General features: G+C 32.6%; 1 protein-coding gene across 2 annotated transcripts in view; it reads left to right on the top strand.

The window, feature by feature from the left end:
• LOC145252549 (uncharacterized) overlaps positions 1 to 18168 on the top strand; it is a 199966-nt gene that overhangs the window by 153883 nt on the left and 27915 nt on the right. For both annotated transcript variants that reach the window (XM_080112101.1, XM_080112102.1), the window contains exons 13-16: positions 4167 to 4401; positions 7330 to 7440; positions 10495 to 10619; positions 11586 to 11795. In XM_080112101.1, the coding sequence (XP_079968227.1) occupies positions 4167 to 4401; positions 7330 to 7440; positions 10495 to 10619; positions 11586 to 11795 (681 nt within the window). The remainder of the gene's footprint in view (positions 1 to 4166; positions 4402 to 7329; positions 7441 to 10494; positions 10620 to 11585; positions 11796 to 18168) is intronic.

Genomic DNA, 18168 nt, shown 5'->3' on the forward strand with positions numbered 1-18168 from the left:
TAATCTTTGTCATATTGTATTTGATGATCTCATAATTATAGCTCATACACAATACAAAGTAAATAGTATTTACTTCATATAACCGATGCATTCTCTATAATATATTTACCCTTGCAATTCATGTTATTTTATTCATTTCCTCACCTTTACACATTGTGATGTCTTATGTCCGTCTTATGTTGTTTTTTACAAACCTTCTTTGTGAAAAATAAATGTATGTACTAATGTTGAAACGATTAATCGGGAATTGAAAACATCAGAACTTTTTGGGGTAACGGAATTGGAAAAATTTGTGTCTATTTTTCAATGCCAAAAACAATTCTTTTACTTATCTTCTTTTCAATCGTGTTTAAAACACAATCTTCCACTGCTGGTAGCAATGATAAAGTGATAAATATTTATTGATTTTAAAGTACCAATAAAACTAAATTCTAAAGATTACCCACCACACGGGTAATTTTACATTTGAGAAAATATGTGCACATTAACCATGTGTTTTATGGTAATCGTGAAAAAATAACTTTATTGTTAAATATTTAGATTTATAAAAAAATCGGAATCTGTCCTTGTATTGTAGTTGGGAATTTAGTATGGAATCGGTAATTGTATTGGAATCAGGAAAAAATATTGGAATCATCACATCACTAGTATATATCTGAAGTATTGGGAATCCTAGCTTAAATGTTATATAGGTAGTTTGTAGAAATAGTAAGTTATGTAAGTATATTTTCGATTCCCATCAGTGAGTTTAGTGGGGTCATAAAAGGTTGGGTTTGACAGGCGTCAAACTCAGTCACCTTTAATGATCTAGGTTAGATGCACCAGAAATTAGGGGTAACGGGAATGGTGGTCGTAGGTTTCTGGTTGGCGACCACGTGGGCAGAGAGTTGATTTTGGGCTGCAGAGTATGCTAACGGGGAGATTAGGGTCCTTCCCCAACAACCAGGTTTCGACATGATAGGCTTGCCTTTAATAAAAGAATTGAAGCTTCAAATCCATCTTGTGTTATCAATACGTCTGTCTGCAGCAGTGACCACTCCCCATGAGATGGAAGCCCAGTGTCCAAGAAGATATCTGCTGGACAAGGCAAGCAAGTATGTACATTTACGTATTCACGTACACGTCGAGACCTTTCCAAGGCAAAAGAACGGTGTAAGGATAGAACATACACACACACACACACACACACACACACACACATATATGTAAGAACTTTGATAAGAACACAGACACCTTAGACACACAGATACCTGTAAAAGAAACAAAGTAAAGAGTAAATGTAACAGAAACGTTTAATAAGAAGAAAAAGTAAATAAATAATAAATAGGGCACCAAAACCACCTCATGTAACATATCTAATTACAACCATCTCTTTATTATTACTATTTTTCATCATCTTTTTTCTCATTATATCTGACCCTATCATAACCATGAAAACACATATTGAATATGGTGACCGTGTCTTGCTATACAAATGTATAAAATGAAATATTCAGTATAATTTCAGTTGATGATGATGATGATGGAGATACGACTTCATCTCAATTATGTTTTGTAATAAAACCTTACAAAATAAGGGAGATAACTGTTTTTGTCCGTTTTTTTTCTTTTTTTCTTAATTTAAATGAAGAAAACAATACAAAAAAAAAAACAATTTTTGGTGCTTCTACAGAATTGGGACGAGATTTTGTAGCCGGTAAATGGAGTTTTCAGATAAAAAACAATAGTTTCAACTGATTTTTTTGTCAATTCTAATAAATTACAATGGCAGCTTCCAAATTATGCAGTCGAAATTACCTGAATTATTAAACAAAACAACTAATCGTGTTAGCAGGTGAAAAATTGCCGCCATCTTGTTTTAAATTAAAACGGAAAATTACCTCCTTGGTGAACTCCCCTGTGTCTTATGATCATTTTCATCAAATTCTTTTTTTTTATTTTCTTCAATAAATAATTTTCTACCTTATTGATTTTCGTAATTTTTGGATATAATCATCTTAAAAATACAAGGAATACGTAGATACCATTGTTTTTATGTGAAATTCAGTTTTATGATTTCCGAAATTTCGTCCCAATAGTGTAGGAGTGCCAATTTTAATTAGCTAGGTAAAAGAAAAACACTTTTTTATTGGTTAACTGAATTTAATATTTTTCGGAATTCATTAATCAAACGAAAATAACAATTTTTTTTATTATAAAATTTCTTGTTTTCGTAAATAAAACAATTGTTTAAATGGAAAATTTAGTTTTTACATTTCAACAATATTGAACTTATTTACAAAAATAAGTTTAATATTGTTGAAATATAAAAATAAAGATGCCTTTCTCTGATGATAGACATTTTACTATCCAAAATTCGAAGAAAAAATTAATGATAAAAAGTCAAGTTTAAAAAAAAACCCTAATATTTCCAATAAAATATCTGCATCTTAAATGTGTTTTCAAGGCCTTTTGTCTGCTTATTCAAATTTTCCAAGAGATTCTTGTACAAAAAACTTTTTTAATAAATAAAATGAAATTTTTTTTCTTATTTGAATATGATTTTTATCAATTTTTTTTTACAGAAAAAAATTGATAAAAATTCCTAATTTTTGGAAATAATATTGTTGAAATCTTCACAAAACAATTCATTTAAATTGATGAGTTACCTCCCTTATATAATTAACATCAAATTTGTTGGAAATATTTTGAATGAAATGTTTGGCAATTTGCATAAGTGAGTTTATTATAATTTACGTTGCTTTTTGCACACTTTACTAAAGAGGAGAGGTTTTATATAAACTCTCACGATAGAATTTTCAACAGAAGGAACTGTCAAATATTGGAGGAAGTTAATTTTGATTAACAAAAAAAAGTGGGGGGTGGGCACCTCACCTCTGCTCCATCCATTCAGCGTGGCCGTAGCCGAGTTTGAACTCACTACACGAGTTTGTAGTGTAATTCAAATCTTGTCGCTAGCTGAATACTTGATGCTTCGTCAGGGCTATCAAGGGTATTTTTTATCATGACGCCATCACTAGATGGGGTGCCTTCCAAGGCTTAAGAGAGCCCCATCTACTCTTGAGAGAAGGATAGACTGCACCAGTTTCTCAATCTGGTATTTTACCTTGTGGTACATACAGTGCCTTGCCTTCTCAAATGGTCACCCATCTGGTACTGGCCAGGCTCAACATTGCTTAACTTCGGTGATCTGGCAAGAACCTTAAATAAGGAAAACCCATTCCAGAACAACCGTTTTTTTGGAAATCACACAAGAAACTGACTAAGTATCTCTTTGTTGTATTTTGAATTGTAATATATATTTGATTGAATGCAATAATTGCCTTTGTTTGGTTTTTCACTACCTTTTATCCCCCAAAAAATGATGATTGTTCTTATGCAAAAGTGTTTTTTTTTTTTCCATTTTCTGTACAAGTTTGAAATAACCTTCCAAATAATCTCTAAATTATACAATATAAAACCCACACTTGGAGAGAGGAGGCAGGATTATCAAAAAACAAACAGAAAACAAAATGTCATTTTAACAAGACTTAGAATAGGTCACACACACTTAACCCATTCCTACCTCCTAAAAGGAGAAACTCAACCCCAATGCATTCCCTGTCAAGTACCACTTACTGTAAAACATTTACTAACTGAATGCACAGATCTTTCACAAATTAGGAAAAAACACTATAAAGAAATAGATCTTCAAATAATCTTCAAAGAGAACAACACCAGAAAAATCTTATCTTACATTAAAGAAATAGGACTCTTCCAAAAAATATAACCCGAAAAACCTTATATTCTGCAAAAGCATCCTGCAAGACAGAGAACAAAAATGATAAAATCCATTATAAAACGACCAAACCAAAAGCTACAAACTAACGATTGAAAATACAAAGAGCTTCAAGAATAAAAGTCTCCTATAAAATAACTGGATACAACATCAAATACTATCCCCAAAATGACTAGATTCAGCATTGAATGGCCCAGAAGGGGTTGATAGAAAAAAAACAAAACAAAAAAAACAGTATTAAATGACCCGCAAAGGTTGATATGCTGATTAAATAACCCATCCATCCAAATAATCTCTAACAAATTTTCTCATTCTATAATGCTTTATTTTTTTTTTAGCTCTACAATTAACAATGTAAGCAAATATCATTTTTTTACTGTTTGTGTAGGTTTAACGTGAAAGTCACATTGCAAATAGTTGACAGGTTCATGCTGGTGCCGGGAGGGTTTCGTTTAGCCAAATACAGTTCTGATGGTCAACTGTTTGCCAGAATGAAGTTGGAAAACGACCTGTCTGAAGACACCATGCATGGAAGACTTGTTTTGCAAAGTGCTAACACAGTGCTTTTTGCCCCTGATAACAATTCTTGTGACAGTGATTCTTTCAGAAATGAAATTGACAAGGTATGAACAAACTTTTTCCACCCTCTTTTCATTTTTATATCAGATGAAAGTCTCAGAAAAATAATTTACTATACATGTGTTTGTCTTTTTTTTTTTTTTTTCAGATATGATTTTTAAACAATTGTTTTTGCTTTCCTTTATTTTTGATTTTGATAAATATTTGCTTAATAGTAAATAATAAAGGGTTTAGAAAAAATAATTCAAAGTGCTATGTTGACGTAAAGGTTTGTAGCAGTTTCATAGGTAGAGTGGCCGCAGCTAAACTATAATAGCAAAATTGGAAATCTTTAATATTGAATTTGAAGGCAAACCAATGGTGTCTGCTTAATTGTCATTTTGCAGTAATAAATATACCCCAAAAATTATGAAAAATGATAAGGTAGAAAAAAAAATATTAAAGAAAACATTTTTTGATGAAAATTAACAAAAATAAAATGTTTGGCTAAAAAAACACCAGAGATTTCCAAAAGGAGGTAAATAGCATGTAACTATTGCAAATGTTTTAGTTAATTGCATATTAGCAATCATAAATATTAATTTTTATTTATCGTATAAGTTTTTTTATGGATTAATAAGTTTTTATGGATGAATAATTTATTTTTTGGTGTCTAATGATATGCCTTACCCCCTCCAAGTAAGTTTTGATATCACCGTTTTTTTATATTATTTTTTTTTTTTTTACTTTAGTTATCAAGTAAAAATTAATAATTAAGAAAAAGATTTTTGTTTTAATGGGATTATTTTTATACTGTGACGTAATTCATTAAATAGGTAAGCAAACAAGGTAATTAATAGGCTATAGGTGATGAGAATAGTCCATTTTTATTTCAGGGATGGGTATAGGATTTGTTAAGTAAAAATAAAAAATTGGAAGCGTAAAATAAAGTTTTTATAAATAAACGTTTTCACATACCTGTAAATTGTAGCCCAATGTTTTTAATGTAAATTTGACGGTTGTTTTTTTTTATTGAAAATCACGTTTTAAAACATCCTGTATAAATATACATTGTTTTAGGAGGGTGTTGTAGTTTGCTTGAAGCATTGTGAGTTGTGTTTGAAGGCTATGACAACTCGGTTTTGAAGAAAAACACTGTTGGATATTACACAAAATAAAAAGAATAATGATGAACCTGAAAGATTTCAGTATAATTTTCACTTATAACATATTTACCAACGTGTTGAACCAGGATGGTATCGTGGCATTCTTTGAATTTTTGAGATATACCTTATTGTCGTAAAAAAAAGAAAAAGGAAAAAAATTTTTGGTGGAGTCATGTTATGTCCGGAGTCGGAAGTAGTAATATGCCAGTAGAGTAGATTTGCAACGGCTCTTAAATTATTGTAAATATGTTCATCAGCATTTGTGTTTGTTAACATAAAATTGTTATAAAAGCTGTACATACCTAGCGTTGCCAGATAAAAAACATATTGCCGGGCAGAGGGTTAAGTCATATACTATTTAAGATACACTAAATATCCCAAGTATTGATGATTTTCCTGAAAGTTGACCATATTTTGGATTTTTGGAAGCATAAAAAACAGTCATCTTCATTTATAAAATTCAAACAGGGAAATAAAATCTCATAGATTAAAGGGAAATAACTCATAGGTTAAATGAAAGCTTCTGTTTTTAAATACAGCTGATGTTGGTTATACTAATAATTAAAAAATAAATCAAATGCAAATTAAAATGAAATAAATCAACTTTATATAATGTTTCTAAAAAGGATACTTAAAACGATCCTATTACTAATTTCCATTAAAATTTAGAGCACATTCTTAAAACAGATTTCCTTTAATGTAATATGCCAAGAAGATAACCCCTTGAATGTTGATTCCTTTTGAATCAATAATATATATACATACATAGAAATTATGCAGGAATAAAAGTAGGTAAGTGTCCGTTTTTAGTATTAGAATCTATTTGTAAAACAGTGTACTTTTTATAGCTATTAACCAAATTGTAACCAAACAAACAAACTAACAAACAAAGGAATACAACGTGGTGAGACGACAACTATGGAAGGCAGTAAATGCAGTCAGGAGATTCAGAGTTCCTATCCATCGCGATTACCACCTGCCGAAGGCCAGGGGATAATAGTCTGCAATAAATGAAAATTAATGAATAATACTCATCTCAATGAATTCCAATTGAATAATATAGAGGAATACAACTTTATTATAATAGATTAGTAGAAGTTGTAGTATGGCAGTAGATTCGTAGAGTCTCTTAAATTATTGTAAAAATGTTGGCTGGCATTTATGTTTGTTATTATAAGATTACTGTTATATTATTTTACATTGTTTATTTTGTTCACCTAAAATTACAAGGTTGGTTCATAGTATTTGCATGTGGGGATCATGACAACAATTATCAAGATTAAATTTGGAGCAGATATTTTGACAACCCGCTCCCTACAAAATGGGGTGTCTATTCCAACATCCGTTCTTAACAGGTGTAGGTCGGGGGTGTTCATTCCAAAAGCCATTCTTACTATGAGGATGTTAAGGAGTGTCTATTCCAAAAGCTGTTCTTAACATGAGGAGGTTGGGGTTTGGGGTTCGGGTGTTGGACAATACTAACAACAGCCGTACTTAAACTTTTTACCAGGCAATGCCGGTTAATGGGTCCTGCTAGTATCATATGATTATTATAATATTATATATCTAATATAGTAGTTATTATATTATATAATTATTATTATTATTATATTATATATCTATTATATTAGTTATTATATTATTATAATTAGTATATATATTATTATATTAGTTAATATAAAACTGTTATATTAGACTGTTTATTTTGTTTATTTACTTAATCATACATGTATAATCTGCATTCCAGAAATGTAAATTTGTTTCTTTCTTTTTTATCGTTTGAAGAATATTCCAATGTATATTTCTTCTTCATTGTTTCCAATAAAGGTTTATGAAGCAGTCATTGAAGATAAAGGGAAAGATTTTGTTTTCTTCCGATTGTCAGCAAAATGTGTTAATGAACTTCTATTGAAACCGGATCAGGAATTACCCGTTCATGTGAGTAAAACTTTTTTCAAAACTTTTTTATTCACCCTGAAAAAAGCTATACAGCCACTGAAGCGGGAGGGGGTACTACTGTAATAAAGGCAGGATTTATTTGGGGGGGGCAACTTGTGTTAGGAGTAGGGCAACAAAGTGTATGTTCACATTTTATTTAGATTTCTGCATTTTTGTATGGCTGGAGAAACCTATGACATTCAAGTACTGAATGTTCACAAACATGAAGAAATAAATTAGATGAAAACGATTTTATATTGATCAACAATAATAATTATTACATAAGTTACAAACTGAAAAAAAAAAAATTGCTTTGAAAATGGAGGCGTATTTAATTGTCTGTTGCTGAGCGAACATTCATTGAATACTCCCCTATTTTCAGTTGGTCAATTATAAAAACAACTCTGCTTTCCAAAAATGCTGTTTTGGTTAAGGGAGATAACAAAAGTCTAAAGAATTGCTCCCCTTTAAACACTAGTTTTCTCTAGATAGTCTGTTCTATCTAATAGGTGTATCATATCAAACTCGAAAATGTATACAGAATTTTAAACAAAATCTATTTAACCCACAGGTGTAACTATCTCTCATTCCAAAAGGACCCATGATGACATAACAGATATAATTGCTAAGTAGTAAGACAGTCTTTTGGAGGTTTATGGTTCAATCTTCAGAATAGGCAATATTAAAAAAAAAGTTATGAATTACTCAACATTAATATCCATTCCCGACTGATGGAACAAGACTAAACTACTCCCGTGGATTAAATAGTTCCATTTGAAATTTTGTAGTTCCTGAGTTTGAGATGGATTTGGCACCAGGGTTCTTGATAAGTTTTGCAACATCCCTAACAGATATGTGGGTATCACTTAGCATATTTGTAGTCAAAGGAACAAATTCTAGAGTTAGTTATTATAATCCTGTCTTGGTATGGGAATTTCAACTCCTCAGAATACAATTGATATTGTTCCGTTTTCCTGCTTTCCAACTGACTACAATATGGTTGTCTTCAAGACCAACGTGAACAAGTTCTTGATGAGCCATCCCCTTAAGTAATCCTATTTACCAGATTTCCATTAATAATGGTTACAACATTTTCCCCATTGGCTACTGTACACTCATAAATCCTTATCCTTGAGTGGCTTTAGGGCTTTAATAAGTGGTGACTCCTTGACTCCTTTGTAAAAAGAAAAAAAAATAAATACAACTAACATTATTTAGATCATTGTGATAATTTTTGTTTAAATCATTGAAATAGTTTTTTTTTACACATTTTGGACGTTCTGTGAAGAGTCCTTTTCAGAGAGTATTCAAAATGTAAAATATTTAAAATGTAAAATATTCAAAATGTATAATATTCAAAATGTATAATATTCAAAATGTAAAATATTCAAAATGTAAAATATTTAAAATGTAAAATATTTAAAATGTATAATATTCAAAATGTAAAATATTTAAAATGTAAAATATTCAAAATGTAAAATATTCAAAATGTAAAATATTTAAAATGTAAAATATTTAAAATGTAAAATATTTAAAATGTATAATATTCAAAATGTAAAATATTTAAAATGTAAAATATTCAAAATGTAAAATATTCAAAATGTAAAATATTTAAAATGTAAAATATTTAAAATGTAAAATATTTAAAATGTATAATATTCAAAATGTAAAATATTTAAAATGTAAAATATTTAAAATGTAAAATATTCAAAATGTATAATATTCAAAATGTAAAATATTCAAAATGTATAATATTTAAAATGTAAAATATTTAAAATGTAAAATATTTAAAATGTAAAATATTCAAAATGTAAAATATTTAAAATGTATAAAACCGTTTTTGCAGTCCATTTTGGTGACATGTTTCGAAGGGATGGAAATATCCGTAAATGTTTCTAAAAATCTTCATGGGTGTGATCTGCCCCATGCCCTTGCTTACCGAGGGTCAGACTATGGTTATTGGTTGTTGCTGTCTTTTGCTTTTCCCTCCCTTTCCTTACCTTTCTCCTTTTCTTTCTTTATTTTTTCTTCTTACTTGAGTGGAAGTGTGAGGCACGTTAGTACTTGGTGAAATAAGTGTATCTGTGTGTGTGTGTGTGTTTGTGTATAAGTACGCGTGTTTCCTTGTATTGGTTTGTAGAATGTGTGTTATGTCTTATAGTTTTAGTAAACCTTGTCTAGAATTCGTTATTTAGTGGGAATGTTTTCATTCAATTTAGGTTTTTAGATTTTAATTTCTTTCTATTGTGATTTTCGTTTTAGTTTTAATCCATTGGAGTATTCGTAATATTATGTCTGTCTATATAAATTTAATCCATTGGAGTATTCGTAATATTATGTTTGTCTATATAAAGAGGCATATTTATGGATGGACATAAGGAATTTTTTAGTGTTCCCATTTATTTGTCTCCCCACGTGGGCAGGGTCAGATATAGTATTGGTTTTCTGTGTGGGGAAGATCTTGCTCCCCAAAAATGGGGCCAATCCGGATAGGCATAAGAATCAGAATGAAAATTGTCTCAGTCATGAAAGATTTTTCCTCCACTGACTGAGGGTAGGAGGGGCAGGTGCAGTATTGGACCAGATACTACACTGTGATTCTAGGTATTAATGTTGTTGGTCTCGTAGTAAAATAAGGTTGGTATTGTTCAATGTGTAACTTTAGAGATGGGAGGGAAATTTTGTGGCTGTGTGTGTGTGTGAGCATGTGTGTTTTAATGTATCAGTTCTGATTTATGCGTGGGTGGGGTGTACATGTATATATGTGTGTGTGTGTGCGTGCGTGCAAGTGTGTTTTACATTTCATTTGTTTGTGTGTTGATAGTAAGCTCTGTTCAATTCAGGAGTGAATCTTATGAAATTCTTTTCCTGTATAAGTAAAAGTAATTGCCTGTTTGGAAGATTGGCATTATTTTGAAGCTATTTCCACTGCATGTATGTACGTGTTTGTGCATATACATATACACACACACACACACACACACACACTTAACTTTTATATATATATATATATATATATATATATATATATATATATCATCTCATTTCTTTCAGGTTCAATTTCAACTGAATCGTCAACCTAAAGTTGAGATGCACGCAGCCATCGATAACTTACCAGATCTCGACATTGTATTTCCCACGATGTCCAATATTCCTGATAGACCATGGCAAATAGATAGGTGAGTGTTTTCTTTTACCATTAAGTGTATACACATTTTAACAGATTTTAATACATTTGTATTAAAATCTGTTAAAATGTATACACATTTTAATACATTTGTATTATCTGGATTCTTCGGACTACTGTTCTCATCTTGAGTGCCATTTTCACAACATTTCAGTCGATGTAACTTCCGACCTTTGTCAGGTGTGTTTTGCTGAACTTGGGAATTTGGACGTAATTTTAAACGGAACCCTTTATTTACTTCCCGGGTTCAACAAGATACACCTGAAGAAGGTCAGAGGTTATACTGACTGAAACATTGTGTAAATAACACTAAAGATGAGAACAGTAGTCCAAAGATATAAGAAAAGGACATTATTAAAAAAATATACAATAAAAATTAAAAAAATTATAAAAAGGATAAAAATAGCACAACTAGTCTTTATTTGCGCTTTTAATAACAAAATTAAAAAAAATGAATTTTTATTTTATTTGAAAGTTTATTAAAAATATATATTTATGAAATTATAAAAATAAAAGTTGTTTTTTTTTTGTTTAATTTTAAAAATATAATTTTTTGTTTTGAATTTATATAACAAATATGCTTATGAAAGTATAAAAATAAAATTATTGAAATCAAAATAACAAATAATTTATAGGCATTAGAGAAAAAAAAAAACAAAGGAACTTATTTGCCTTGTCACCGCTTCAGGTAGCGCTACGCTGGAAATTAAGAAGTACTTTAGTTGTCTAAAACCATTAAATATCTTGTATTGTTGCAGTATACAATAAATGGATGATTTAATTGTCAAATTTCCAGTATTCTAGTTGGTACAGAGTATAATCCTGAAGTTATGTCATCGAAGTGAAGAAATTTGGGGGGGGGGTGATTATTTTGTGCGATATTTGAATGAAAATATTCAAATATATTGTGTCATGAATTTCCCCAGTCTGCTAATTTATTTATTTATTTTATTTCCAGCCATTTAGAGCCCCTTCTTGATGACCGAGTCAATCAAAAACAGTTGCAAGCAATTGCGGGGATTATAGCGGAACCTTCTGGTATGAGATTACCTCCCTTGCTTTTACTCGGCCCATATGGAACAGGGAAAACATTCACTTTAGCTCAGGCTGCGAAACTGGCTTTACAAAAAGAAGGAACCCGAATTATGATTTGCACTCACTCCAACAGGTAAGACATATGTTGTAAACGAGCTGATGTATCCTTTGATACCCTTGTCAGCTCAGTGATTGGTGCACTGCCAAGATGTCACAATACTCTGTGGATGGTGGCCTTGTAGAGATATATAGGATGCTGGCAGGTGTGAGAAGATTTTCTAGCATGGTAGAAGGAGCCCAATTTCTTTGCAGCAACCATGGCAGTGTGAACTCTCAGCGATCCCCTAATAAGGATCTCCTTTATCACATATGCGTCAAACCTTGGTCACGGACCCCAATGTGACCTGTGCTTGTTCTTTGCAGGAGGCTCAGTCGATCTGGTCAGTATCACTTCACCTTCGGGTTGGTAGGTTGTTGCTTCGTCGGTGTGTCACACTGGAAATGAATCAATTTTTATGCACTCAAAAGAAAGATAAACTCAGATATGTCTATTCTACTGATTAATTCAAGTTAGATATACAAAATATAATGTATATACGATTGTTCAGATGTTGATTTTGACAAAACACTACTGAGTCCCAGTTAGATTTAATTACTCTTGGTTGTGCGTTGGTGATGGTCAGGAAGAGAGGGGTGACGATTACTCTTCAATTAGTGTTAAATTTGCTCAAATCTCAGCTACAAGGGACGATTTTGATGTGGCGACTCGTTTATGTAGTAAGGTGACGGTTAGGTCGGGGTAAGTCTCTGAGTACGTCATCTCAGGGAAATCCCTGTGTGTGTCTGTAAATCTACAAGCTCTCAGGCCCGTTTCTCATGATCAGAAAAGGTCAACCCCTGGACCTCTTGGCTTGGTATTGTACTCAGAGGCCATATATGTTTCTCAAAGTGATATCAAATTGTCACTTTCACCAAACAATCATTTATATGTCGGTTTCATAAAAATAATAAAATTTGTAACTTAACTCTTCCTTTCAGCAGGGTTGGCTGCTGTTGCCCGGGCATTCAATAATACTTAACAAATAAAGCAAGCATATCTGCTCGGCATTCTCCAGTGTTTCGGGAGTCTCAACCTCCCCCAAACGGGGAGCTCTACCGCTCCTGGAGACGGTTGTGTCACAGCAGTATCTTCTATATGTTTATTCCAGTTCATGTTAGGCCAAAGAGTTTGAATGTTGGATCCTCAGGTAGGATGCTATTAACCATGGCAGTTGGTGATTAAAAAGGTTTCTTATAATTGTTAAAGGAAAGGAGCTTTGTTTTAATAACATTGTTATTCATTTATGTCCCCTTTTTATTACAGGCTGACATCATTTTCTAAGGATTCGCCTATTGTTCTGGATGTGTTTGCATTCTTTTTACCCACATATCAAGAGAACATGGTGTCATCAGTAAACATACCCATATAAAATTTAATTTCATCAGGGAGGTCGTTTATGAATATCGGGAACAATAAAGGTTCAAGGATTGATCTCTGTGGTATAGCTGCATTAATGTTATGTTGTTTGAATGTACAGCTATCGTGGACAATCTGGATTTTTCTTTTGGATGAGAAGGATCTAATTATATTAAATATTCGTCGAGTAATCTTATACTAATTACTTTTTATGAGAAGACCTTTACGCCAGACCTTGTCACTGGTGCAACTAGATCAGGCTGTCTGAAGATACTGGCTTCCTGACCTAAAATGCACCAAACATTAATATTTGAAAAAAAAAAATTTTTTTTACTCATGTTCACCCCTTACAAAGCATATCGCCACTTGGACGTAAGGGGCTACTATTTAGGGCCAAGTCTAGGAAAGATTAACAAGATATTTGTTTATGTTACATTTAAACTTCTGCATATCAGTACAGCCAGGGAAGCAGGCACCAGGAAGGGAATTCCAAAGTCTAGCTTTTTGAGGGAAGAAACTATTAGAATAGAAAGCTTTCTGGCATTTAGGGACAACAACAGTGAAGGGGTGAGATCTTATTGCTAAGCGGGTTTGTCGGGGATATGTACGTTGAGGGGGTACAAGTGAAACGAGTTCATTAGAGCACATTCCATTAAAATATTTGTAAAACAGACACAGTGATGTAACATTGCGGCGATGGGACAGGGGCTGGAGCTTAGTTGACAAATTATTTGTTTTTTCTTTTCTTTCTCTTTGCAAAACTCAGTCATGTTCTACAAAGTAAAAAAACAACATTTTTCCTCTATAAAACAACCAAACCAAGCATTATGAATAAATATTTGAAGATCTAAAGAACTTGAAGCATAAAAACTTTTTTCCAAAATTACTGGCTTTAACATTAAATAAACCATAAACGGTTGATATACCGTAAAACAAAACAACCAAAACCAAACTAGACTTTGTCAAAGGCTCATAAGATATGGCTCAAATAATTCTGGAGCTAACAGCATGGATATCATTTGTAACTATTATAAATACATGTAATAAACTTATTCTTTTATGCACATGCACAGCATCTCCTTTCGCACCACACACTAAATAACCTGACTCTATTGATTTGAGGTCCTGAATATAACCTTAAACTATATCCGATGGTGAAGCCCCGGTTTACGGGCTTTGGGAAGTGTGGAGCCACCCCTTAATTGCCACTGCTTCCAGGTCCACTCTGATGCAGAGTGGTAGTACCTGTTAGGGTCCCAACTATGGGTTAAATAGAAACCAACTTTGGAAAAAAAAAAAAAAAGTAAAAACAATAATATCTGATTGTTATTCAGTAGCTTTGATTGGTATAACAACTTGCACAAGTTTTTCTAATGCTGAGAAACTGAACGTGATGACCAACCAAACATATGCAAGCAAAAACTAAAATTTAGAAATATCTACAAAGATTTATAAAATCAGATTTAAGGAACTGATAATAAAATCATAAAAAGGACCATACTGCTATACAAACCTTTAACGCCCCGTTGGTGGGATATTAAAATATGCTGACTTCCCCCTGCAGTGGGGTAAGACCCCCTCCACCCCTCTGAGGTTACTTGTTGGCCGTAATGCTCAAAGATGGGATCCTGGTGGCTGAGCAACCCCTGATCCGGTAACTAAAGAGATCATGTGGCTTGCTACACTTCACTTTGGTCCTTACTGGGCTAGATGGGTGGTCGGAGAGGTCTGATCCGACTAATCAGCTGGTCATGTTAGCCCTTTCTCAGGTATACAAAATTTGAATCAGAACAATGGCTGCAGGGTCAATCTTGCTGAGGAAGGGTGCATACCCTTTTCCTTCCGTAGGTGAGTAATTATCTTGGGAATGAAAGGCCAAGGATAGAATCTTAAATTATCAGTCATCAGCATGAGTATATTGGCTATGTAGCCCTGATGTTATGAAGTGAATGGGTTTCCCCTTAGTTGTATCCCCGTGTGGGGCTCTGAGGTGGGTGAAAAGAATAGCCAATGAAACACAAAAAATATATATATGGCACATAACAAATCCCAAGCAATTGCAAGTAAAATCATGAAATACAGTAAAAGACCATATCCAGAATATGATATGTGTACAGACACAGATAGAAAAATGGAGGAAGGAACCACTTATTATCCAACATTGTTCTTAAGTCGGTGGATGACAAATCCATCACCAAACTCTCACCCTTCATAATAGAAAAATATCTCACAGCGAACGTGGCTCCAAAATCAATAAAAACAACTCATAACAATACCTTGATAGTAGAAGTTAAAAACAAGAAGTATACAGACATATTGCTAAGAACCACCAAGAACTACACAACATCAAAAATAAAAGTGTATTCCCATAAATCTCTCAACACATTAAAGGGAATAGTGAAAAGCCCAAGACTGGATAATTGTACGATAGATGAAATCAAACAAAACTTAAAAGAAAACAGAAGTAAAAAGACTCAATATAAAGAAAAACAATCAAGAAATAACAACTAACACATGCATCCTCATATTTAGCTCTCCCAAACCTCCAACCAAACTTAAGATTGGATACGTAATAACTAAAGTGGAAATCTATATTCCTAATCTACTTAGATGTTACAACTGCTAGAAGTTTGGGCACCACGAGAACTAATCTAACAGGAAGAAAATATGTAAAAATTGTGGAATAGATGGATCTGACCACCAGGAAGCCACCTACCAACAACTGAAATGCATAAACTGCCAAGGCAAACATTCAGCTGACTCAAGATTCTGTGAAGCATGGAAAAAAGATAAAGAGATAATGAAAATTAAACACACCCTGAACATATCCTTCCCAGAAGCCCCCAAAATTGTTGAGACTTCCTATCCAGCCTTTCCTTGCTCAAGAGTAAACTCAACCACTGCAAACTATTTCCAATTCTGAATGTCAAAAGAAAACTGGCAAATATGAATTCAAATGAACTCCTCACCTTCGTAAAAGAACTACAGACCTCCACTTGACAGTCTAAACAATCCCCACCTCAAAACTCTACCTACACAACAAAAAAAAAAAAAATACTCAAGAGCAACAAATAACACCATCACAAGATTCACAGCAAGAAAAATCAACACAAAATATCCAAATCCCTCTGAAATCAAGACCAACAAGATCTCAAAAAAAAAAAACCACACACAAACATACAAAGAAGACAAATCCCAGTATAAACAGTCCTCCCCCAAATCCAAACGTCATGACAAGCCATGTCAACGATCCCAATCCAGACACAAACAGGAAACAGCTACAAATGTAATGCCTGGATTAAGCAGCAGGTATAGTACACTACAAATAAATGGAATTGGTAGAAATTCCTCTAAACACAACAAACAAATCTCAAAGAACAAGATTCTCAAAAGCACAAGACTTGACACTAAACCGTTGGTCACATGGTAATGGAAAAAACAAAACAAAAAACATAATACAATGGAACTGCAGGGGGATAAAACCTAACTATGAAGAAATAAAATGCATGACAAACTACAACCCTAACATAAAAAAAAACAAACAGTTAACATTACTTTCAAAGCTACAACACATATAACCAAACAAACAAATCAACAGGAGACAACTGACCTATTGGTGGCAACTCCATAATAACCAAAAATCAAATACCACATGTCGTACTCTCAATACAAATGAGCCTCCAGGCAATAGCAATAAAAGCTTCTATTGGGAGAACAATTAGCATCTGCTCAATTTACATCCCTCCAAAACTAAAAATAAATATAAGAACATTCGCAGGAAAAGCTATCACGCAGCAACCCTCACACAGTTATTCAAAGAAGTACCTGTCCCTCAAATAATAGAGTATTAAAAAAAACAACAACCCCAGAATATTTCCAACTTGTATAAAACAAAAACTAACAAAAATTGGTTTGACAGCAATAACATTAAGCAAACTATTATTGACTTAAACTTTCTTTCGACAAACTAATCACTTTCACATTGTACAAACTGTACGCACATATAAACAATATCTGGCATAAAATGACCCACTGCGGTTGATTTGCCGTAAAACCAAACTGCTGCTCCTCTATTGATTTGATGTTTCATTTCAGTTATGAAACTTTATCTTGAGGATAAGGGTTTAATAAGATAGATGAATGATGAAGAATATTATGAGAGGATTGGAATGATGAAAGGAATGAACAAAATTTTATAATTTATAGAGATTGTTTATGACAGATTCGAAGACAACCTTGTTGCAATCTGTAAGGAAGCAATCATGCAGTAATGTATTCCATAGAGAGGATGGAAGGTTTTACAGCATATCAATTCTTTGAGGATCATTTAATGCCAAAAACACAATACCTGTTCGAAATGTATTATTCGGACTACTGTTATTTCATTTCGGTTGATATAGGCTCTGATCTTCTTCAGGTATATATTATTGAACTATGGGGAACCTGTACAGAATTTCAAACAGAACTCTTTATTTAATCATGCTTGCATTCAGTCAGCCATGACTGTGTAGAAGTCCTAAGTACCGTACAATTATAAGGCAACTTATCATATATCGGTTGTATAAGACGACTGCTAAATCACGAAACCATGTTTGTTTAGCCTAACCTAGAGATTGCAACACTTGATATCTTATGAAATATTGGTTTTTAAAGATAATTTTTTAACTCTAAGGGTCGTCTTATATGCCAAAATATACAGTAATTTGCAGTTGTATTTTGAGTGTTTTTCGCGTTGAGGATTTTGCCTTCAACCTCCAGAAGAGTGTAACTTACAAGTGTATTTTAACTAAGTTGTTTATCCGTTACACCATGGGTTGTTGTGAAGGATAAAACATTTGACTGTGATGCTGTGTTTCACATATACACGCAACTTTGCTTTATACGTAGAGATTTATCAACGTTATGTTCAAGCGAAAAGGACACACACACACACACGTGATCTTGTCTCTGTATTATTAATACAAAAAATGCTCTTAGATACTTATTACAATTACTGTTGTCTTGTGTTTTAAAGGGAGGCAATTTTTTATATATACTTGTCATATTTTTC

The sequence above is a fragment of the Euprymna scolopes genome, chromosome 29, assembly GCF_053919585.1.
Source record: "Euprymna scolopes isolate OS-2025 chromosome 29, ASM5391958v1, whole genome shotgun sequence".
Taxonomy (NCBI): Eukaryota; Metazoa; Mollusca; class Cephalopoda; order Sepiida; family Sepiolidae; genus Euprymna; species Euprymna scolopes.